The sequence below is a fragment of the Trachypithecus francoisi genome, unplaced genomic scaffold, assembly GCF_009764315.1.
Source record: "Trachypithecus francoisi isolate TF-2019V2 unplaced genomic scaffold, Tfra_2.0 Lachesis_group2, whole genome shotgun sequence".
NCBI lineage: Eukaryota > Metazoa > Chordata > Mammalia > Primates > Cercopithecidae > Trachypithecus > Trachypithecus francoisi.
Genome location: NW_022681465.1, coordinates 130,991,006 through 131,014,381, shown reverse-complemented (window position 1 = coordinate 131,014,381; position 23,376 = coordinate 130,991,006). Strand labels below are relative to the sequence as shown.

General features: G+C 40.7%; 1 protein-coding gene across 5 annotated transcripts in view; it reads right to left on the bottom strand.

The window, feature by feature from the left end:
• The window catches only part of ATP10B (ATPase phospholipid transporting 10B (putative)), a 280,240-nt gene that overhangs the window by 8,156 nt on the left and 248,708 nt on the right, over nucleotides 1–23,376 (bottom strand). For all 5 annotated transcript variants that reach the window (XM_033180385.1, XM_033180386.1, XM_033180387.1 and 2 more), the window contains 3 exons: nucleotides 22,430–22,630; nucleotides 20,848–20,928; nucleotides 19,375–19,479 (listed from right to left, as the gene is read on the bottom strand). In XM_033180385.1, coding sequence (XP_033036276.1) covers nucleotides 19,375–19,479; nucleotides 20,848–20,928; nucleotides 22,430–22,630 — 387 coding nt within the window. The remainder of the gene's footprint in view (nucleotides 1–19,374; nucleotides 19,480–20,847; nucleotides 20,929–22,429; nucleotides 22,631–23,376) is intronic.

Sequence of the window (23,376 nt, the reverse complement as noted above, 5' to 3'; positions counted from 1 at the left end):
GTTACTATTGAAAAGTTATTAATCTCTACCTGTTCTTCCTTAGAAGGAAATCTTTACCTCTTAAAGTCTGCTTACTTTTATAACTTTTTTTTGTCTTTTTTGTTCTACAGTTTCCTATGACAGAATAAGTATGAATTTCTTTTTATTTATCTTGCTTGGATTTTGCTGAGCTTGAATCTTTGATCACTTCAGCAAAATTCTCATCACAATCTTTTCAAAGATTGCCTGTATTTCATTCCCTCTCTCATTTCTGAGACTCTGATTAAATGTATGTCAGACCACTTAAAATATCATTCTATTTTCTTAATATAGCTTCTATAATTTTCATTACTTTTCCTGTTTTATAGTCTGAATGCTCCTTTTGACCAATTCAATAATTCTTCCCTTAGCTATATCTAATTTTCTACTTAGCCAACCATTGAAACTGACTGTAGTCTTTATTTCTAAATGTTCTATTGATTTTTCAAATCTGCTAGGTTGCTTTATATAGTTTACCAATCCCTGCAGATATTTTAAAGCATATTCTTTATTTCTTTAGACATAGTAAACATAGCTTTTCCTTTTATGTATATTTGATAATTCCAGTTTCTAAAATATTTGTTTCTGATATTTGGTTTTTCACTCATGGACTCATTCTTTTATGAGGTTCATTATTTTTGAATGTGCTTATTGTGCTCAAAGTTAGACACAACTTGAGGCTTAGAATAAAGGTAACTTTCTCTAGAAAGGAATTGTGTACGTGCCTGTGTGTGTGTGTGTGTGTGTGTGTGTGTGTGTATTGCAATCGTTGGGCACTGCTAATCTTGAGGCACTTCAAGTTGAATTCATAGGTGAGAGTTTGGCTCACACAGGTGATATGAACCTGGGCTACATATGTACCCAAGACCAGTCTGTGGTCACAATTTCCCCAGGGCAAATTGGTGCTGATTCTTTCTGCTCTTTTCAGCACAGAGGAAAAAAAAATCTCTGTAGTCCCAGCTGGGGAAGGGGTATAATTGGGTGTAGTTTTGAGTATGTCCTTACCCTGAAGTCATAGCCTTTGGGATTCTATTTTTTTTTTTTTTTGAGACGGATCTGCTCTGTCGCCCAGGCTGGAATGCTGTGGCCGGATCTCAGCTCACTGCAAGCTCCGCCTCCCAGGTTTATGCCATTCTCCCACCTCAGCCTCCCGAGTAGCTGGGACTACAGGTGCCTGCCACCACGCCCGGCTAGTTTTTTGTATTTTTTTTTTTTTAGTAGAGACGGGGTTTCACCGTGTTAGCCAGGATGGTCTCGATCTCCTGACCTCGTGATCCGCCTGTCTTGGCCTCCCAAAGCGCTGGGATTACAAGCTTAAGCCACCACGCCCGGCCTGGGATCCTATTTTAATGTTGTCTCTTAGACAACCAGCTTAGGAGTCTAGGTATTGATTTCTGAACCTTTTGCTCAATCAAGTCTGCCAAAACAAAAGTTCATTTCTGGGAGAGTTGCCAATACCCTTAAGAAAGGCATTGGCTCAATTTGCTTCTCTAGCATCTCCCTTTCCCCGAGGTTTGGTCATTGCTTACTTGTCAGCTTGCTCATGCTTTTAGAGTTTTTTTTTTCTTTCCTTTTTTTAAAGTTATCCAGTATTTTTTGTTGTTCTCAGTGAGGGATGTGATCTAAATAACCTAGCGCCAGTTTCTGAAGAAGAAAGCAATTAGCTAACTTTTTCAATTGCTTTAACGGGGACTGAAACTGTCAAAGCTCTTAAAATTCTTGTTATATTTCTACCCAGGGAAGAAATAGATTCTCTTCCTGCTTCAACTACTTTCAAAACGGAAGCATACTTTTCATAATGATTTTAGTAGCTGACTCCTCTCCCCAAATCACCAGTAACTACTCAGGGTACCTAGTCTGAAGATACATTACATGGATTAATAGTGCTAAAAGAGTACTTTTTCTCTTTTAAAGCAGATGGCTTCAGTGCTTTGAGAAAAAGGACTGAGTGTTCAATCAGAATACAGAATCTTTAGTCTCACCACTCATTTAATACAATGTTGAGGCCTGATTAAAAACCTTTCAGGGCATTAAAACTTTTGAATGGTTTAAAAAAATCTAATGATTAAGAGAGTCATAGAGAGGAGAGTTCCTTTTGGAAAATATCTTGGACTAGTTTTTTAAAAGTGTAATTAAATTGCTGTGAAATATTTCGAGCATACAGACAATAAACCTCATACACCCAACATTCAGCTTCATCAGTTTTAATCTTATATTTACTTCAGATTTTATGGAAAGATTAAGTCTTATAGATACAGTTAAAGCAAGGGTATATCTCTTGCAAATGACCTCTTTAATCTTGAACACAAATTCAGTATCAGTCTGACATGTTTCATACACATGTACATGTTTACCCACGTTTATGGATGCTTTTTTGCTTTATCATATATGCATCCTTTTTGTATGGGCTGAATGTTTATGTCCCCCTACTCCCAAGTTAATAATGTTTAAGCCCTAATCTCCAATGTGATAGCATTTGGATGTGGGGCCTTTGGAAGGTGATTAGGGAGAGCCCCCGTAAATGGGATTAGTGCCCTTATAAGAAAAGACATGAGAGATTTGATCCTTCTTTCATTCAGCCATGTGAGTGATAATATAGCTGGAAGGCAGCTGTCCAGGAAGGAAGAGGGCCGGAACCAGATGCTGAATCAGCTGCTGCACTGATCCTTGGGCTTCTAGCCTTCAGAACCATGAGAAATAAGTCTGTTGTTTAAGCCACACAGTCTATGGTATTTGTTAGGACAGCCTGAGAAGACAAAGACAATTCTGCAGCTTTTTTTCACTTGATTTTATACTTTAAAGAAGGGGTTCCCAGCTCCTGGGCCATGGACCAGTACCAGTCCATAGCCCATTAGGAACTGGGCCACACAGCAGGAGATGAGTGGCTGGCGAGTGAGCATTACCGCCTGAGCTCCATCTCCTGTCAGATTAGTGGTGCCATTAGATTCTCATAGGAGCATGAGAACCGTATTGTGAACTGTGGATGTGAGGGATCTAGGTTGCATGCTCCTTATGAGACTCAAATGCCGGATCTGAGGTGGAACAGTTTCATTCCAAACCACCTCCACCCCTCAATTCTATGGAAAAATTGTCTTCTACGAAACTGGTCCCTGGTGCTAAAAAGGTTGGGGATCACCGCTTTAAAGTTTTATCTATGTTGAAAGGCATAGCTCTAGCACATTCATTTAAACTATTATACGTTATGAACATGCCACAACTTATTTTTCTCATCGATGAACATTTAGGCCCCCTTTTTGGCTATTAAGAACGATGTAACAGTCCTGTACATGTCTCCATATATATGTGTACAAGAGTGTTTCTGAGGTATGTACTTAGAATTGTGCCAAAAAGTATGAGTCCTTTAAATTCCTCTAGGTGTTTTCAAATAGCCCTTCAGAATTTATGATCTACTAACAGGATAGGGAAGTTCCTTGGTTATGCTTTATCATCTTTAACACACTCCCAAAATGACTTGTCAGTATTTTATTTAGAATTTTCTACATCTGGCTGGGTGCGGTGGCTCACACCTGTAATCCCAGCACTTTGGGAGGTCAAGGTAGGTGGATCACTTGAGGTCAGGAGTTCAAGACAAGCCTGGGAAACACAATGAAACCTTGTCTTTACTGCAAACACAAAATATTAGCTAGGTGTGGTGCTGTGCACTTACAATCCCAGCTGCTCGGGAGGGTGAGGCAGGAGAATCACTTGAACCCAGAGGCGGAGGTTGCAGTGAGCCGAGATTGCGCCACTGCACTCCAGCCTGTGTGACAAGACTGAGATTCCATCTCAAAAAAAATTTTTTTTTCTACATCTATGTTAATTAGTGAGATTGGTCTGTAATTTTCTTTCCTTAAACTGCCCATGCCCATTTTGATATCAGTTATTTTAGCCATGAAAAACAAATCGCTTATTGCTATGGTTTAAATGTAGGTGCCCCCTCTAAATTCATGTGTTGGAACCTAATACCCACTGTGATAGTATTTAGAGGAAGGGCCTTTTGGAAGTGATTAAGTCATGAAAGATCTTCCTTCATGAATGAATTAGCGCTCTTATAAAAGAGGATGATGGAAGCATCCTAGTGCTTTTTTTGCCCTTCCACCATATGAGGACACAGTGTTCATTTCATCTATTTTTGCCTTGTCAGGACACAGCATTCACCTTTTATTTGTGCCCTTCCCAAAGATGCAGCAAGAGGACACCATTTGAAGCAGGGAGCAGCCCTCACTGGACTCTGAACCTGCTGGTGCTTTGATCTTGGACTTATAAGCACCCAGAACTATGAGAAGTCCATTTCTATTCTTTGTTAAGTTACCCAGTCTCAGGTGCTCTGTTGCAGTAGCATAAACCTACTAAGACACTTATCTCTTTCTATTTTTTTATTCCATGAAAAAATTGATATAAAATAGAGATCACCTGTTCTTTACAAGTTTGATCAAATTTTAAATCCTTTGGGTCTAATGTTTTTGGGGATAGGATTTGGCTTATTCAGGCTTGCTGAGTGATCTTGACTGCATTTTGATAAATTTTACCAAACTTAACATTGCTAAAATTAATTTAACATAGCTAAAATTTTTTATATTCATATTTTGTTAATTGATCCAATAATGTCCTAAAGGTGTGTGTTTTTTTTCCCCTTCAGTACAGAATCCAGTTTAGGGTCATATATTACATTTGGTTTTCATGTCTCCTTAGCCTCCTTTAATCTGGAATATTTCATAGCCTTTGGTTTTATATGGCATTGACATTTTTGAAAAATACTGGAATACTCTCACCCTACCTACCACCTTTTTCTTTAAAGAAAAATTAATGCTCATTTTGCATTTGTCTGATGTTTCCTTATGAGCATATTCAGATTATACATTCTCTACCTGGCCATGTGATCCTGGCAGGTTAGATACCCTCTTTGAGCCTCAATTTCCCTATCTGTAATTATAAAAAGTATGGGATTAAATGATGATTAAAATCCTTTCCTAGGAATCTATCTAGGATTCATTTTTTATATAACACCGACCCTCTAAATTTTTTTTTCTTCTAAAAAGAAAACAATGGATTAAACAAATTAAAAAAAATAGCCACAGTCAATTTGAGATTCATTTATTTAACAGATAGTTATTGTTCACACATTGGCCAGGCTCTTTTGACTAGATAGTACAAAAATCCAACTATGACTGAATTGAGCTATAATAAGCCTAGAGGTAAGATTAGCTTCAGGCAAAGCTGGATGCAGGCACTCAGCAATGTCACATGGAATCTGTACCTCTCCCTTTCTTCTTCCTGCTTTCCTCTCTGTTGGCCTCATCCTCCAGTAGTCCTTTCTACATTATGGCAAGAAATTGCCAGTTGCTCTACGCTTCCAAACAACTGGCTCAGCAACCACAGTGGAAAGATTGCTCTGGCTTTCCAACAAAAATCCTACGGCAGGATCTCATTGACCAGGATTGGGTCATATGTACATGCCTGAACCAATCGCTGTGAATGGGGTGGGGTAGAATTGTCTGGATGGGGTTCTGGGTCATATCTCCATTTCCAAAACCAGGAGACAGTGTCTGCTCTGGATTGGGTATCAGTCAGGGGAGCAGAGTTACTGCGAGCCTCTAGGATAAGAGATTTACTACAGGGACTAGACCTCCCATAATTGTGAGAGGAGTGAGAAAGTGAAGCCCAGAAGAGGACTTAAAGGATAAAAGTCACCACATTGAGAAACCAAGCACATCCAACTGCAGACGTGACTGCAAAAAAGTGATGGATAGGTCTATGGAAAGCAGTTGTCTTTGAGTCTACAGCCAAGAATCTGGTCACGAGCCTAAGCTCACATTTGGTAATCAGGGCCAGAAGTTAGGAAAGAGAGCTGGAAGCAGCATAGTGCAGAGCAGTTATGAAAACAATCACAATCCAGTTCAATAAGTATTTAATAAGAGAAATCGCAAGGCACAATGGGAGCCCCAAGGGGTTACAGAATCCAGCCTAGACACCAAGGAAGGCCTTTTGGAGGAGACAACATTTGAGATGAGGCCTGAAGGATGAAGAGAGAGCCGGAGGAAATGGGAGAGAAATTAGCAAATGCAGAGGCCTAGAAGTGAGATAGGGTATTCGAGAACTAAAAGTAGCTTGGTCTGGCTGGGGTCTAAGTATGAAGTAGAAAGCATCACGGGTGATGCCAGGGGGCCAGCAGGAGCCAGATATTACAGGCCCATAAGTGAGGAGTTTGGACTCTGTCCTAAGAGCGATGTGGAGCCGTGGTAGGATGTGAAGCAAGGGAGAGGTAAGTATCATAGGTAGATGTTGGCACATTGGAGATGGGAGGATCTTCTGAACACATTTCCCTCCCAGGAAAAGTCCAGACACCTCAGCTGTAATGCTGATCCCTGTACCTTCAAGGGTTTGCTAGCTTTAGTTTCTTTCTCGGAAGGTAATCTGAGGAATATGGCACTGGGAATGTGATGGCATTCATTATAATATTTTCAACTGCAAGTGACAGTGTGTCTGACAGCGGCTTAAGCAAAGAAGAAATATCATCTTTTATAGCAAAACACCTGAAGGTGGGCATCTAGGGGCTCAGTGTGTCCAAGAATCCAGGCTCTTCTCATCTTTCTGCTCTGGGATCTCCAGCAGTAGTTGACTTTGTCTTTAAACTCATTGCCCCAAACAGTGGCTGCAGTGCCACACATCATTTGGTCACAGGGCACTGACAAAAGCAGGAAGCAAAAGGTGGGATAAAAGGCTTTTACCTCATGACTCTATCTTATTAATAATAATAATTAAAAAAAACAGATTTCCCTTGACCTCTCATTGGCTAAGAGCTGGATCATGTGCCCACCCTGGACCAATCACTGCTGAAGGGAAAGGAATTACTGCTCCTACTTAAGACAGATCATTATTGATTTTCTGGGGCTGGAGAACACCCCACCCTAGGGGCTTTCTAATCCTTATGTTAGTACATAAGTAATCATGGATTTTGCCATTAAAAGTACTGATATATTTATAGTCATTCAGCAAGAGGTATTTAGAATTTCCATCATGATTTACTCTTTATTTCATAAGTTGTTTAGAAGTACATTTTGAAATTTCTAAGCTTGTTAGGTTTTATGTGGCTACCTGTTTATTGTTGGTTTCTAATTTAAATAACTTGTCAGAGAACATAAACTTTATGATTTTTTTTCTTTCAAATTCCTTTGATTTACAATTATCTCTCTGGCAAATTGTCTGTGTATGTTTGAAAAAAATTTGTTATCTGTTTTGAGCAAAGTTTTATATATCAGATCAAACATAATTTATTAAAAGTTTCTATACCCCTTCTATTTTTTTGTCTATTTGATCTATACCATTTCTTATAGAGTTGTATGAAAATCTCAAACTGTGATTGTGAATTTGTCCATTTCTTATTTTTGCTGGATGAAAAAAATCCAATCTCTAATTTTTGTTTTTAGAGGAAGAATTTAATCTACTTACATCTACTATGAGTACTGATATATTTCAGTTTAGTTAAGCATCTCATTTTGCATTTTTTGTTTGTCATTTTCTTTGCTCTCATTGTTTTTAAATTAAAATGCATTTTTTTCATTATCGTACTTTAAGTTCTGGGCTACATGTGCAGAATGTGCAGGTTTGTTACATAGGTATACACGTGCCATGGTGGCTTGCTGCACCCATCAACCCATCATCTACATTAGGTATTTCTCCTAATGTTATCCCTCCCCTAGCCCCACCCACCCCCAACCACCACCTGACAGGTCCAAGTGTGTGATGTTGCCCTCCCTGTGTCCATGTGTTCTCATTGTTCAATTCTCACTTATGAGTGAGAACATGTGGTATTTGGTTTTCTGTTCCTGTGTTAGTTTCCTGAGAATGATGGTTTCCAGCTTCATCCATGTCCCTTCAAAGTACATGAACTCATCCTTTTTTATGGCTGCGTAGGATTCCATGGTATTTATGTGCCACATTTTCTTTATCCAGTCTATCATTGGTGGGCATTTGGGTTGGTTCCAAGTCTTTGCTATTGTGAACAATGCTGCAATAAACATACATGTGCATGTGTCTTTATAGTAGAATGATTTATAATGCTTTAGGTATATCCCCAGTAATGGGATTGCTGGGTCAAATGGTATTTCTGGTTCTAGATCCTTGAGGAATCGCCACACTGTCTTCCACAATGGTTGAACTAATTTACACTCCCACTAACGGTGTAAAAGTGTTCCTATTTCTCCACATCTCTCCAGCATCTGTTATTTCCTGACTTTTTAATAATCATCATTCTAACTGGCGTGAGATGGTATCTCATTATGTTTTTGATTTGCATTTCTCTAATGACCAGTGATGAGCTTTTTTCATATGTTTGTTGGCCACATAAATGTCTTCTTTTGAGAAGTGTCTGTTCATATCCTTTGCCCACTTTTTGATGGGATTGTTTTTTCTTGTAAATTTAAGTTTCTTGTAGATTGTGGATATTAGCCCTTTGTCAGATGGATAGATTGCAAAAATTTTCTCCCATTCTGTAGGTTGCCTGTTCATTCGGATAATAGTTTCTTTTGCTGTGCAGAAGAGCTCTTTAGTTTAATTAGATCCCATTTGTCAATTTTGGCTCTTGTTGCCATTGCTTCTGGTGTTTTAGTCATCTTTGCCCATGCCTATGTCTTGAATGGTATTGCCTACGTTTTCTTCTAGGGTTTTTATGGTTTTAGGTCTTATGTTTAAGTCATTAATCCATCTTGAGTGAATTTTTGTATAAGGTGTAAGGAAGGGGTCCAGTTTGTTTTCTGCCTATGGCTAGCCAGTTTTCCCAACACCATTTATTAAATAGGGAATCCTTTCCCCATTTCTTGTTTTTGTCAGGTTTGTCAAAGATCAGATGGTTGTAGATGTGTGGTGTGATTTCTGAAGCCTCTATTCTGTTCCATTGGTTTATATATCTGTTTTGGTACCAGTACCATGCTGTTTTGGTTACTGTAGCCTTGTAGCATAGTTTGAAGTCAGGTAGTGTGATGCCTCCAGCTTTGTGTTTTTTGTTTAACATTGTCTTGGCTATATGGGTTGTTTTTTTTGGTTCCATATGAAATTTAAAGTAGATTTTTCCACTTCTGTGGAGAAAGTCAGTGGTAGCTTGATGGGGATAGCATTGAATCCATAAATTAATTTGGGCAGTATGGCCATTTTCACGGTATTGATTCTTCCTATCCATGAGCATGGAATGTTTTTCCATTTGTTTGTGTCCTCTTATTTCCTTGACCAGTGGTTTGTAGTTCTCCTTGAAGATGTCCTTCACTTCTCTTGTTAGCTGTACTGCTAGGTATTTTATTGTCTTTGTAGCTATTGTGAATGGGAGAGTTCACACATGATTTGGCTGTTTGTCTATTATTGGTGTATAGGAATGCTTGTGATTTTTGCACACTGATTTTTTTATCCCAAGACCTTGCTGAAGTTGCTTATCAGCTTAAGATTTGGGACTGAGATGATGGGGTTTTCTAAATATACAGTCACGTTATCTGCAAACAGAGACAATTTGACTTCTTTTCCTATTTTAATACACTTTATTTCTTTCTCTTGCCTGATTGCCCTGGCCAGAACTTCCAATACTATATTGAATAGGAGTGGTGAGAGAGGGCGACATCCTTGTTTCATGCTGGTTTTCAATGGGAATGTTTCCACCTTTTGCCCATTTCAGTATGATATTGGCTATGGGTTTGTCATAAATAGCTCTTATTATTTTGAGATAAGTTCCATCAATACCTAGTTTATTGAGAGTTTTTAGCATTAAGAGGTGTTGAATTTTATTGGAGGCCTTTTCTGCATCTATTGAGGTAATCGTGTGGTGTTTATCATTTGTTCTGTTTATGTGATGGATTACATTTATTGATTTGTATACGTTGAACCAGCCTTGCATCCCAGAAATGAAGCTGACTTGACTGTGGTGGATAAGCTTTTTGATGTGCTGCTGGATTTGGTTTGCCAGTATTTTATTCAGGATTTTTGCATCAATGTTTAGCAGGGATATTGACCTGAAATTTCCTTTTTTTGTTGTGTCTTTGCCAGGTTTTGGTATCAGGATGATGCTGGCCTCATAAAATGAGTTAGGGAGGAGTCCTTTTTTTATTGATTGGAATAGTTTCAGAAGAAATGATATCAGCTCCTCTTTGTACCTCTGGTAGAATTTGGCTGTGAATCCTTCTGGTCCTGGGCTTTCTTTGGTTTGGTTTCTATTAATTACTGCCTCAATTTCAGAACTTGTTATTGGTCTATTCAGGGATTTGACTTCTTCCTGGTTTAATCTTGGGAGAGTGTATGTGTCCAGGAATTTATCTATTTCTTCTTGATTTTCCGGTTTATTTGTATAGAAGTGTTTGTAGTATTCTCTGATGGTAGTTTGTATTTCTGTGGGATCAGTGGTGATATCCCCTTTATCATTTTTTATTGTATCTATTTGATTTTTCTTTCATTTTTTATTAGTCTGGCTAGTGGTCTATTTTGTTAATCTTTTCAAAAAAACAGTTCTTGGATTCATTGGTTTTTTTTTTTTTTTTTTTGAAGGTTTTTTTTTTTGTGTTTCTATCTCCTTCAGCTCTGCTCTGATCTTGGTTATTTCTTGTCTTCTGCTGAGTTTTGAATTTGTTTGCTCTTGCCTCTCTCATGTTTTTAATTGTGATGTTAGGGTGTTGATTTTAGATCTTTCTCCTGTGGGCATTTAGTGCTGTAAATGTCCCTCTAAACACTGCTTTAGTTGTGTCCCAGAGATTCTGGTACATTGTGTTTTTGTTCACATCAGTTTCAAAGAACTTCTTTATTTCTACCTTAATTTCGTTATTTATCCAGTGGTCACTCAGGAGCAGGTTGTTCAGTTTCCATGTAGTTGTTCAGTTCAAGTGAGTTTCTTAATGCTGAATTCTAACTTGATTGCACTGTGGTCTGAGAGACTGTTAGGATTTCCATTCTTTTGCATTTGTTTTACTTCCATTTATGTGGTCAATTTTAGAATAAGTGTGATGTGGTACTGAGAGAAATGTATATTCTGTTGATTTGGGGTGGAGAATTCTATTAGGACTGCTTCGTCCAGAGCTGAGTTCAAGTCCTGAGTATCCTTGTTAATTTTCTGTCTCATTGATCTGTCTAATATTGACAGCGGGGTGTTAAAGTCTCCCATTATTATTGTGTGGGAGTCCAAGTCTCTTTGTAAGTCTCTAAGAACTTGATTTATAAATCTGGGTGCTCCTGTATTGGGTGCATATATATTTAGGATAATTAATCCTTCTTGTTGCATTGATTCCTTTACCATTATGTAATGCCCTTCTTTGTCTTTTTTGATCTTTGTTGGTTTAAAGTCTGTTTTATCAGAGACTAGGATTGCAACCCTGCTTTTTTTTTTGCTTTCCATATGCTTGGTAAGTATTCCTCCATCCCTTTATTTTGAGCCTATGTGTGTCTTTGCATGTGAGATGGGTGTCCTGAATACAGCACACCAATGGGTCTTGACTCTTTATCCAATTTGCCAGTCTGTGTCTCTTAATTGGGGCATTTAACACATATACGTTTAAGGTTAATATTGTTATATGTGAATTTGATCCTGTCATGATGTTAGCTGGTTATTTTGCCCATTAGTTGATGCAGTTTCTTCATAGTGTCAATGGTCTTTACAATTTGGTATGTTTTTGCAGTGGCTGCTACTGGTTTTTCCTTTGCATATTTAGTGCTTCCTTCAGGAGCTCTTGTAAGGCAGGCCTGGTGGTGACAAAATCTCTCATCATTTGCTTGTCTGTAAAGGATTTTATTTCTCCTTTGCTTATGGAGCTTAGTTTCGCTAGATATGAAATTCTGGGTTGAAAAAGCTTTTCTTTAGGAATGTTGAATATTGGCCCCCACTCTCTTCTGGCTTGTAGGGTTTTTGTAAAAAGATCCGCTGTTAGTCCGATGGACTTCCCTTTGTGGGTAACCGGACCTTTCTCTCTGACTGCCCTTAATAGTTTTTCCTTCATTTCAACCTTGGTGAGTCTGACAATTATGTGTCTTGGCCTGTCTTGCTAGGTTGCAGAAGATCTTCTGGACAACATCCTGAAGAGTGTTTTCCAACTTGGTTCCATTCTCCCCATCACTTTCAGTTACACCAATCAAATATAGGTTTGGTCTTTTCACATAGTCCCATATTTCTTGGAGGTTTTGTTCATTCCTTTCCATTCTTTTTTTGTCTAATCTTGTCTTCATGCTTTATTTCATTAAGTTTATCTTCAATCTCTGATATCCTTTCTTCTGCTTGATTGATTCAGCTATTGATACTCGTGTATGCTTCATGAAGTTCTCATGCTGTGTTTTTCAGCTCCATTAGGTCATTTATGTTCTTCTCTAAACTGGTTGTTCTAGTTAGCCATTCCTCCAACCTTTTTTCAAGGTTCTTAGCTTCCTTGCATTGCATTAGAACATGCTCCTTTAGCTCGGAGGTGTTTGTTATTATCCACCTTCTGAAGCCGACTTCTGTCAGTTCATCAAACTCATTCTCCAGTTTTGTTCCCTTGCTGATGAGGAGTTGTGATCCTTTGGAGGAGAAGAGGAATTTGGGTTTTTGGAATTTTCAGGCTTTTTGTGCTGGTTTTTTCTCATCTTCATGGATTTATCTACCTTTGGGTCTTTGATGTTAGTGACCTTCAGATGGGGTTTCTGTGTGGACTCTTTTTGGTTGATGTTGATGCTGTTCCTTTCTGTTTGTTAGTTTTCTTTCTAATAGTCAGGCCTGTCCGCTGGAGTTTGCTGGAGGTCCACTCCAGACCCTGTTTGCCTGGGTATCACTAGCAGAGCTGCAGAACAGCAAAGATTGCTGCCTGTTCCTTCCTCTGGAAGCTTCATCCCAGAGGGGCACCCACCAGATGCCAGCCAGAGCTCTCCTGTATGAGGTGTCTCCCAATCAGGAAGCAAAGGGGTCAGGGACCCACTTGAGGAGGCAGTCTGTCCCTTAGCACAGAACTCGAGTGCTGTGCTGGGAGATCTGCTGCTGTCTTCAGAGCTGGCAGGCAGGAAAGCTTAAGTCTGCTGAAGCTGTGCCTACAGCCACCCCTACCCCCAGGTGCTCTATCCCAGGGAGACGGGAGTTTTATCTATAAGCCTGATTGGGGCTGCTGACTTTCTTTCAGAGATGCCCCACCCAGAGAGGGGGAATCTAGAGAGGCAGTCTGGCTACAGAGGCTTTGAGGTGCTGCAGTGGGCTCTGCCCAGTTCGAACTTCCTGGTGGCTTTGTTTACACTGTGAGGGGAAAACCACCTACTGAAGCCTCAGTAATGGTGGACTCCCCTCTCCCAACCAAGCTGGAGTGTACCAGGTGGACTTCAGACTGCAGTGCTCTCAGCGAGAATTTCAAGCCAACGAATCTTAGCTTACTGGGCTCCATGGGGGTGGGATCTGCTGAATTAGACCACTTGGCTCCCTGGCTTCAGCCCCCTTTTCAGGGGAGTGAATGGTTCTATCTCGCTGGTGTTCCAGGCACCACTGGGGTATGGGAGGAAAAAAAAAAAAAAAAAAAAAAACCTCCTGCAGCTAGCTCGGTGTCTGCCCAAATGGCCGCCCAGTTTTGTGATTGAAACCCAGGGCCCTGGTGGTATAGGCACCTGAGGGAATCTCCTGGTCTGTGGGTTGGGAAGACTGTGGGAAAACTGTAGTATCCGGGCTGGAGTGGACTGTTCCTCATAGCCCCTCATGGCTTCCCTTGGCTAGGGCAGGGAGTTCCCCAACCCCTTGTGCTTTCCAGGTGAGGCAATGTCCCACCCTACTTTGGCTCACTCTCCGTGGGCTGCACACACTGTCTAAGCACTCCCAGTGAGATGAGCTGGGTACCTCAGTTGGAAATGCAGAAATCACCCACCTGTGTTGATCTCACTGGGATCAACAGCAGGCTGGAGCTGTTCCTATTCGGCCATCTTGCCAGCCACCCCTTCTCTCATTTTTTCATCTTTCCTACATCTGCAGAATTGACAGTTGTCTAGATTATTTTCTCCTTCCCTTTTAGTGATTAATCTTAAGATACTAAAACCTGAACTTTTATGGAAAAATGTATAGTTAAATGTGTATTTTTAGGGCTGGGCATGGTGGTTCACACCTGTAATCCCAGCACTTTGGAAGGCCGAGGCGGGCAGATCACGAGGTCAGGAGATCGAGACCATCCTGGTTAACATGGAGAAACCCTGTCTCTACTAAAAATACAAAAAACTAGCCAGGTGTGGTGGCGGGTGCCGGGAGTCCCAGCTACTCAGGAGGCTGAGGCAGGAGAATGGCATGAATCCGGGAGAAGGAGTTTGCAGTGAGCCGAGATTGTGCCACTGCACTCCAGCACTCTAGCCTGGGTGACACAGCCAGACTCCATCTCAAAAAAAAAAAAAAAAAAAAAAAGGGGGTATTCTTATTCTCCTATCCACTATGAAGGCTTTAGCATAAATTACCTACCTATTGAATAACCCTTCCTTTTGCTGTGTCTTACAGTTTTAGCTTTTGTTTATGCTCTTGCAGAAGTATGTTCCTTTTTTTGTGAGGGCCTATGGGTAGTAAACCTTAGAGTTTATTTGAAAATTGGATTTATTTTGTCTTACTCTTGATAGTGTAGCTTTTCTAGTTTTTTTTTCTCCTTCAGGTTTTTTGAAGATAATTACTCCATTGTCTCCTGGCTTTTCTTGTTTGGTCATCAGCGTAGCTGTTCGTTTTCAAGTAATTTGTTTATAGTCTCTGGCAGACTTAAGGGTTGCCTCTGTATCTTTTATATTATACAACTTAATTATGATATATTCAGGCAATATATCCAGATTTTTGATAAATTTTCATTCTCAATGACAATTTCTTCAAATATTGTTTCTCCATCATTCTTTTTTCCTCCTGAGATTCCTATTTAGAGAGATTGAAGCCATTTGTTCTAGCCACCATCTCCTCTTATTTTTCATATTTGTGTATCATTCTGGATAAACTCCCAAAACAATATTTCAATTTGGCAGTTTATTTTTTGCCAGTGTCTGATCTTGAGCAGATCCTACAAATTGTAGTTTTAATTTCAGTGCAATATTTTATTTTCAAGAATTCTAAATGTTTCATTAGCTTGGTGGTTTCTAGTATCAAACAGCTTCTGATAAAACTGGACCTTCTTGGGAGGCACAGGTGGGCGGATCACGAGGTCAGGAGATCGAGACCATCTTGGCTAACACACTGAAACCCTGTCTCTGCTAAAATTACAAAAAATTAGCCAGGCATGGTGGCACATGCCTGTAGTCCCAGCTACTCGGGAGGCTGAGGCAAAAGAATCTCTTGAACCCAGGAGGCAGGGGTGCAATGAGCCAAGATGGCACCACTGCACTCTGGCCTGGACGACAGAGCAAGACTTCATCTCCAAAAACAACAACAACAACAACAAAAAAAACCCCAAAACCAACCAAACAAAAACTATACCTCCAAACAGCTTGCCATTGTTATCTTTTCTTTAGATTTCTTTCTTGAGTAGGAGAATTTTAGACCCAGCAGTAGATGGGGTTCCAGTCTGCCCTACCCCACAGGAGCCAGAGTCCCCACTGCCATGATCTGTGTCCTGTCCCAGTTCCCAGAAAGTCTGCACTTTGAGCCTTCCCAGTGCCTTCTTTTCCTCTTCCCTTCCTCATTGTATTGCAGCCCCTTCTGGTGTTTCTGGCCCATGAAGAAATTTATCCTGTATCTAAGCCTGGCTATGCCTTTTTTTTGTCTTATCACTTTGTTCTGTCATTGGCACACACTGGAGCAGAGGATTTTTAAAATATTTTAAGTTCTGGGATACATGTACAGAACATGCAAGTTTGTTACATGGGTATGCATGTGCCATGGTGGTTTGCTGCCTCTATCAACCTGTCATCTGGGTTTTAAGCTCCGCATGCATTAGGTATTTGTCCTAATGCTCTCCCTCCTCTTGTGTCCCACCTCCTGACAGTCCCTAGTGTATGTTGTTCCCCTCCCTGTGTCCATATGTTCTTATTGTTGAACTCCCATTTATCAGTGAGAACATGTGTTTGGTTTTCTGTTCCTGTGTTAGTTTGCTGAGGATAATGGCTTCCAGCTCCATCCATGTCCCTGCAAAAGACATTATCTTATTCTTTTTTTATGGCTGCATAGTATTCTATTGGTGTGCGTGTACCACATTTTCTTTATCCAATCTATCATTGGTGGGCATTTTAGTTGGTTCCATGTCTTTGCTATTGTAACTAGTGCTACAATAAATGTTCATATGCATGTGTCTTTATATAGAATGATTTATAATGCTTTGGGTATATCTCCAGTAATGGGATTGTTGGGTGAAATGGTATTTCTGGCTCTAGATCCTTGAGGGATCACCACACTGTCTTCCACAATGGCTGAACTAATTTACATTCCCACCAACAGTGTAAAAGCATTCCTATTTTTCCACTGCCTCACCATCTACTGTTTCTTGACTTTTTAATAATCACCATTCTGACTTGCGTGAGATGGTATCTCATTATGGTTTTGATTTGCATTTCTCTAATGATCATTGATGTTGAGCTTTTTTTCATGTTTTTTGGCCACATAAATGTCATCTTTTGAGAAGTATGTGTTCATATCCTTTACCCACTTTTTGATGGGGTTGTTTTCTTCTTGTAAATTTAAGTTCCTTGTAGATTCTAGATATTAGCCCTTTGTCAGATGGTTAGATTGCAAAAATTTTCTCCCATTCTGCAGATTGCCTTTTCACTTTGATGATAGTTTCTTTGGCTGTGCAGAAGCTCTTTAGTTTAGTACATTTTCACTTTTGTTGCAATTGCTTTTGGTGTTTTAGTCATGAAGTCTTTGCCCATGCCTATGTCCTGAATGGTATTACCTGGGTTTTCTTCTAGGGTTTTTATGGTTTTGGGTTTTATGTTTAAGTCTTTAATCCATCTTGAGTCAATTTTTGTATAAGGTGTAAGGAAGGAGTCCAGTTTTTTTCTGCACATGGCTAGCCAGTTTTCCCAGCACCATTTATTAAATAGGGAATCTTTTCCCCATTGCTAGTTTTTGTCTGGTTTGTTGAAGATTAGATGGTTGTAGATGTGTGGTGTTATTTGAGGTCTCTGCTCTGTTCCATTGGTGTATGTGTCTGTTGTGGTTACTGTAGTCTTGTAGTGTAGTATGAAGTCAGGTAGCATGGTGCCTCCAGCTTTGTTCTTTTTGCTTAGGATTATCTTGGGTATATGAGCTCCTTTTTGTTTTCATATGAGATTTAAAGTAGATTTTTCTAACTCTGTGAAGAATGGCGATGGTAGTTTGGGAATAGCATTGAATCTATAAATATCTTTGGCAGTATGGCCATTTTTACCATATTGATTCTTCCTATCCATGAGCATGGAATGTTTTTCCATTTGTGTCCTCTCTTATTTCCTTGACCAGTGGTTTGTACTTCTCCTTGAAGACGCCCTTCACTTCCCTTGTTAGCTGTATTCCTAGGTATTTTATTCTCTTTGTAGCAATTGTGAATGGAAATTCATTCATGATTTGTTGCTCTTCTTGTCTGTTGTTGGTGTATAGGAATGCTTATGATTTTTGCACATTGACTTTATATCCTGAGTTTTTGGGCTGGGCTGAGACAATGTTTTTTTTTTGTTTTGTTTTTTTTGACATGGAGTCTTGCTCCATAGCCCAGGCTGGAGTGCAGTGGTGCCATCTTGGCTTACTGCAACCTCCGCCTCCCAGATCCCAGTTTAAGCAATTCTCCTGCTTCAGCCTCCTGAAATCCCGAGTAGCTGGGATTATGGGCACATGCCATCATGCCCAGCTAATTTTTGTATTTTTAGTAGAGATGGGGTTTCACCATGTTGGCCACGCTGATCTTGAGCTCCTGACCTCGTGATCTGCCCGCCTCGGCCTCCCAAAGTGCTGGGATTACAGGTGTGAGCCGCTGCGCCTGCCCTGACAATGGGGTTTTCTAAATATACAATCATGTCATCTGTAAAGAGACAATTTTACTTTCTCTCTTCCTATTTGAAGATAAATAGGAATTCCTATTTTAGGAATAAAAAAAATTCCTATTTTATTTCTTTCTCGTGCTTGATTGCCCTGACCAGAACTTCCAATACTATGTTGAATAGGAGAGGGGGTTTTCAAAATGAGTCCTCCGTGATCCAAAACTACCTTTGAGTGGCTCTTAGCCACTGCCCAGCTGGTTATGGCCTGCTTTAGCTTGTGACAGTGGTGGTGGGAGGTTGGGGTGAAGAGTTCCATTGCAGAATGTAGGAACATGTTGAGCCTACTTGGGGCTGTTTTCCAAATTTTTAATGCTTGTGCTTCCAGAAAGTCATTTGAGCTTGGCTAAGGACAAATCTTTCAGCAAAGTGTTCCCTGTGTACCATTCAATCTTATCTACTTACACTATTAGCATGGATGTTAGAGGCTCACATTAAACTGCCAGGGTTCAAAACTTGCTTCTATCTTGCAGTGATTGGGGGCAAGTTAAACCTTATTGCATCTACCGTATTTCTAAATCTGTAAAATGGGAATATAAAAACACCTAACACAAAGGATTCTAGAGTTTAAATAATATATGCTAATCATATAGAGAGACATCTGGCATAGAATTGTAAGCTATGAGTTTTTATAGTTATTACTGACTAGAAGAATCTAATCAGAAAGGTGACATTGCCTTCTTAGATGTTAAAAATGTGATATTTGGATATGCTTGAGATATGGTTACCTGGAGGCACGTTTCTAAACATTCACCCTAAAATTAAAAAATGTGGAGAATTCTTCCCTAACACAGCCTCAGGCATGTATGGTCAGTGGTCAATGTTTTCCTTGTCTCTTAAACACCCCTAAACTTTTTTTTTTTGAGATGGAGTCTCACTCTGTCACCCAGGCTGGAGTGCAGTGGCACGATCTTGGCTCACTGCAACCTCCACCTCCCATGTTCAAGCAATTCTCCTGCCTCAGCCTCCCAAGTAGCTGTGAACACAGGCGCCTGCTACCATACCCAGCTAATTTTTTATTTTTAGTAGAGACGGGGTTTCACCATGTTGGCCAGGCTGGTCTTGAACTCCTGACCTCAGGTGATCAGCCCACCTTGGCCTCCCAAAGTGCTGGGATTACAGGCATGAGCCACCATGCCTGGCCATACCCTTGAACTTTTTATCAATTGATATTATCTATGTTTGCAACTAATTGTCTCATTGTTTTATATCTGTTAGTTTTAACATCCTGGCTAGATGAAAAGCAAGTTGAGGCCAGAATTTTATCTTTTTCACCCCTTTCATCTCTGTACAGATAGGACATAGGTAGCAGCTTAGTGTGTATTTATTGAGTGGATCAATAACACAGAATGAAACAACTCAGAAATTTGAGTATAGTCAATGGACAGGAGCACAATTTTCAAGCCAAAGGGGCTCTGGGACACTTACCCATGTCTTCATTTCCATTGCCTGGTGCAAGAGGATTGTGGTGAGGGAGATGGTGTTGATTGGTGTCCCAAAGGTAAAGACGTCTATATCAGAGCCCTTATAGGTCTGCAGAGGAGGAACAGACAGGCATTGTCAGGTATGTGTGTGGACTTAAAACTTTGGCTTTGACACAGTGTTTGTAAGGCATCAATGAAGGCAGTTTGTCGATGGAGGAGGAGGAGGTACCCAGCTGCCATCCATGTGGTACTGATCTGAGGAACAGATCAAGATGAGAAAGGAATTGATAGGACTAATTTAGAAATGGTGTTTGCAGGAGTAAGCCAAGATGGGGACTGTAAAACCATTGTGGAATGAATGAAGAAAGAATTCATTGAGAGCCCATCAGACAGTATGCTAACAGCTGAGGATACTTCTGTGTTTGCCTATGATGAGTTTACTCTATTAGGCACAGTGGATGTGGTACAATTTAAGGAAGTAAGTGCTATAATAGAGGCAAGTACAAGGTACCCTGGGAACACAGAAGAGAGGATATACTAGCTGAGACCAGAATAAGAGGAGTTAATCTCTTGGAAAGAGAGGGTAAATGCAGTTCCAGCAAAGGTCAGAACTGAGGGTGAACACAGAGTTTGTAGAACTCCAAAGAGGTCTATATTGTAGGTCTGTTGAGCATATTCAAGGGCAAAAGATATAGCAGGAAAGCCAAGCAGAGGCCTGGCCAGGGAGGTATTGTAAGCCAGGAAATTCAAGCAAAGCACAAGATCCCTGCCTCCCCTAGCCCCATCATCTCGCTAATTATGAAAGAATAGGAGCCCAGAGATTGGATAAGCAACGGTGTTTACCTGGTGGCGATTGCTTCCCATCCTGTTCCCTGGGTCCAGGAAGAAGACATATATTGTTTGCTACCTAAATTCTCACCATTTAAACTGAGGAATCAAACTGAGATTGGGCTGGTATCCCTTATTATCTGCATTCTTGCTATTTTTTCAGATAATGTGGTATCTCATTGTCAGAACTTGCTGCCTCTGAAGGCTAGCTTCCTTGACTTTCAAAGCACAAGCCTGTATAAAAATCAAGGGTAGTAAATTCAAATACCTTCAGTGTTCAAGTAGGAAACAGTTAATGAGTGAAGATAGCCAGGTGTAAGACAAAGGGGAGTGGTAGAGACTAAGGCAAACTGGAGAACATGCTCACAAGGTGAGCCCAACTGCAAAGTCAAGTCCAGATTTTTGCTATAAGGGAAAAATGACCCAGTATAAATATAGCTTTCAGTTTTTCAAGAGCCAGCAGAAATCAAAACGTTTAGGTAGTGTTTCTGACTTTTCAAACACCTTGGGTTGGATGTAGTCTGCAGGCCACCTGTTTGAGCCTCTGCTCTAAAGTGTCCAGAAGGCCACGACTAGTCTGGAACTTTATATAAAAAGGACCAGTTCTTCTCTGCAATTTATGTGATTAGAATGGGACTATATGACTTACCAGGTAAGGGATAAAGAAACAGATGAGGCTCTGGTAGAATGCATCTGCCATAGAAATCCAGAAAGTCGACAGGTTATAGCACTGCCAGGAGAGAACACACCAATAGTTACCACCCTTATAGCAAGTCTCAATTCTTTGCAAGCAACTTTCTTGCATGTGGCAGGGACAGACAACCAGACACTTACAATGCCTCTTGTATTTGTGGTAGTAGAATGTAGTAATTAGGAGCAGACTTGGGGGTGACAGACTTCAGTTCAACTAACTGTGTGACCTTGTGAAAATTACTAAACTGTGCAGAGAACTAGTCTCTTCTTCCATGAAATGTGGGCAAAAATAACACAGTCTATCTCCTTGGGGTTCAAGAGGACTAAATGCAATTGTGCCTTAGTACCTAGTAAGTACTCAGGCCTTAGTGCCTAGCAAGTACTCAGTTATTCATCGTTATCACTCATTAGCTCTATTGCTAGTGCTGCTACAAACTTGGTACGTGTAGAGATTCTGAAGTGTCTAAGTGGCATCTGAGAGATCTCAATCATAGCCTGAATCACAGGTTCCCAAGAGTTTCTGAAGCTCAACAGCTTCAGAAACAATGCTTCTCAGGCATCAATCTTTGTGCCTTCCCTGGGAAAAGTCAAACCTTTATAGTTTTTGGGTTTTGCTTCATTAACTTATTTTAAATACTCAAGGAATTTGTTATGCAGCCTGCACGTTGACGGGAAGGGTAAACTTAAAAGAGCCCAAGATGAACACGTGCTCCCACCATGCCCCCTTCGTCTGGACTGCTTGGGCTTCTGTGTTGCTCTCTCCTCTTGTCTTTGGGTTACAACTAGGCTTGCTGTTTGTCTATAAATAATTGCCAGCTCTCAAACACCACACCTGGCTTTGCCCTCCTTTCCTCCAAGTGCAAGATACTCTCTGGCATTGCAAAGTCCCTCTTCCCAGAGCTCCCTCTTCGAGGCATCCGGAGTCTCTTGATGCAGCTTCTTGCTGGTGCTGGGAGTACATGCTGTCTGACTTCTCCAAATCACTCAGGGCTGCAGTGTGGCCTCTCTGGACCTCCTAGGATGCCACCCGATGACTTCTCAGGCCTGCCTTAGTCTATTTGATATCAGCAAGTTCTACAGCACATGCAATTTTGAGTTCAACGCTTTACCTTCCCTAATATGAAAACAGAACCATTGTATACCTTATCCAGTGAAAAGCAAGTGGCTATAAATCCCAACAGTTCCCAGACTGGGTTTTGGGGGTTCTATCGATGCATCTCAGAGCCTGGAGGGGCCCGCCAAAAGGTATAGGATCTTTCTGCATGCCTCTTCCCCTTCGACTAGGGCAGTCCCATATTAATGTGTGATATAATTAAGAAATAATTAAAAATACCCACTAGTCTGGCCCAACACCCTCAACAGCAAATGGGAAACAGGTCAGGAAAGAGAGAGGAGTTACTCAAAGGAAATGATGGAAGAGTGGTCAGAATGCAGGCTCCTGACCCCAGCATATAGCTCTTTCTCTGATGCCTCCAGCGGGGAGGTAGAGGTTAGTATGAAGCTGAAGTCACCTCCCCTTGGCTGCCCGATCCCCTTACCTCAGAGTTCTGGCCACTCTTGTATAGCTCAGGCAATGCCAGGAGTGTTTCTGCAGAGATGTCTTTGTCAAGGACTCCAAAGACGAGAGGAGGCAAGGAGGTAAAGAAGAGATTGAAGAATATCATCTGCCAGTAATCAATCATGGTGGAGCCGGAGAAACCACAGAAGAACTGATACCAGAAGAGCAGGTTGACATAGCACTGCAGGCAAAGAGCATGGCCTTGTGAGTGGGACTCCGTGTGCAGCCGGTCACCAGCTGCTGCTTGGGACCTCTGGGAGCTGCTGGAGTGGCAGTTTTCTCATTTATAATACACAGGGTTATGTAAGGATTAGAGGTAATTCTAATCCTCAGAGTAGTAGCTACCGCTGTTACCACTACTACTATTGCTACTGACATTCTTCAGGACCTGAAGGGAATTCCACCAACTTGTTTAAGGGAAGTGGATAGTGAATCTTCACTTAACATTGCCAATAGGTTCTTAGAAACTGCAACTTAAAACAAAATGATGTATGGCAAGTCCTGGAATAACATTGCTTCATTCAACATCACAGTTTCTAAGAACCTATTGATGACATTAAGTGAGGACTTACTGTACCATGGTGGTTAAAAGTACAGATTTTGGAGGCAGAGAGGCCTGGTTTTGAATCCCCAGTTCTGTCACTTACTAGCTGTGTGACCTTGGACAAACTGCTTAACCTTTCTGAACATCATTTCATCATTTGTCAGCTGGGAAGAGTAGTACTTAGACCAATGGCATGTGAAATATGAATGGCAGTAGAGTGGTAATAGAAAGAGATGTCACTGACAAAGGGGTAATAGAAAGACTGAACCATGAGCAGGACACCTGGTAGGATGATGACCTCGTGAGAAGGTTGACTTCACTATACTTTCCTAATCGTCATGCAGCTCAGAAGGGTAAATGAGAAAATCTGCCTAAAGGTTGTT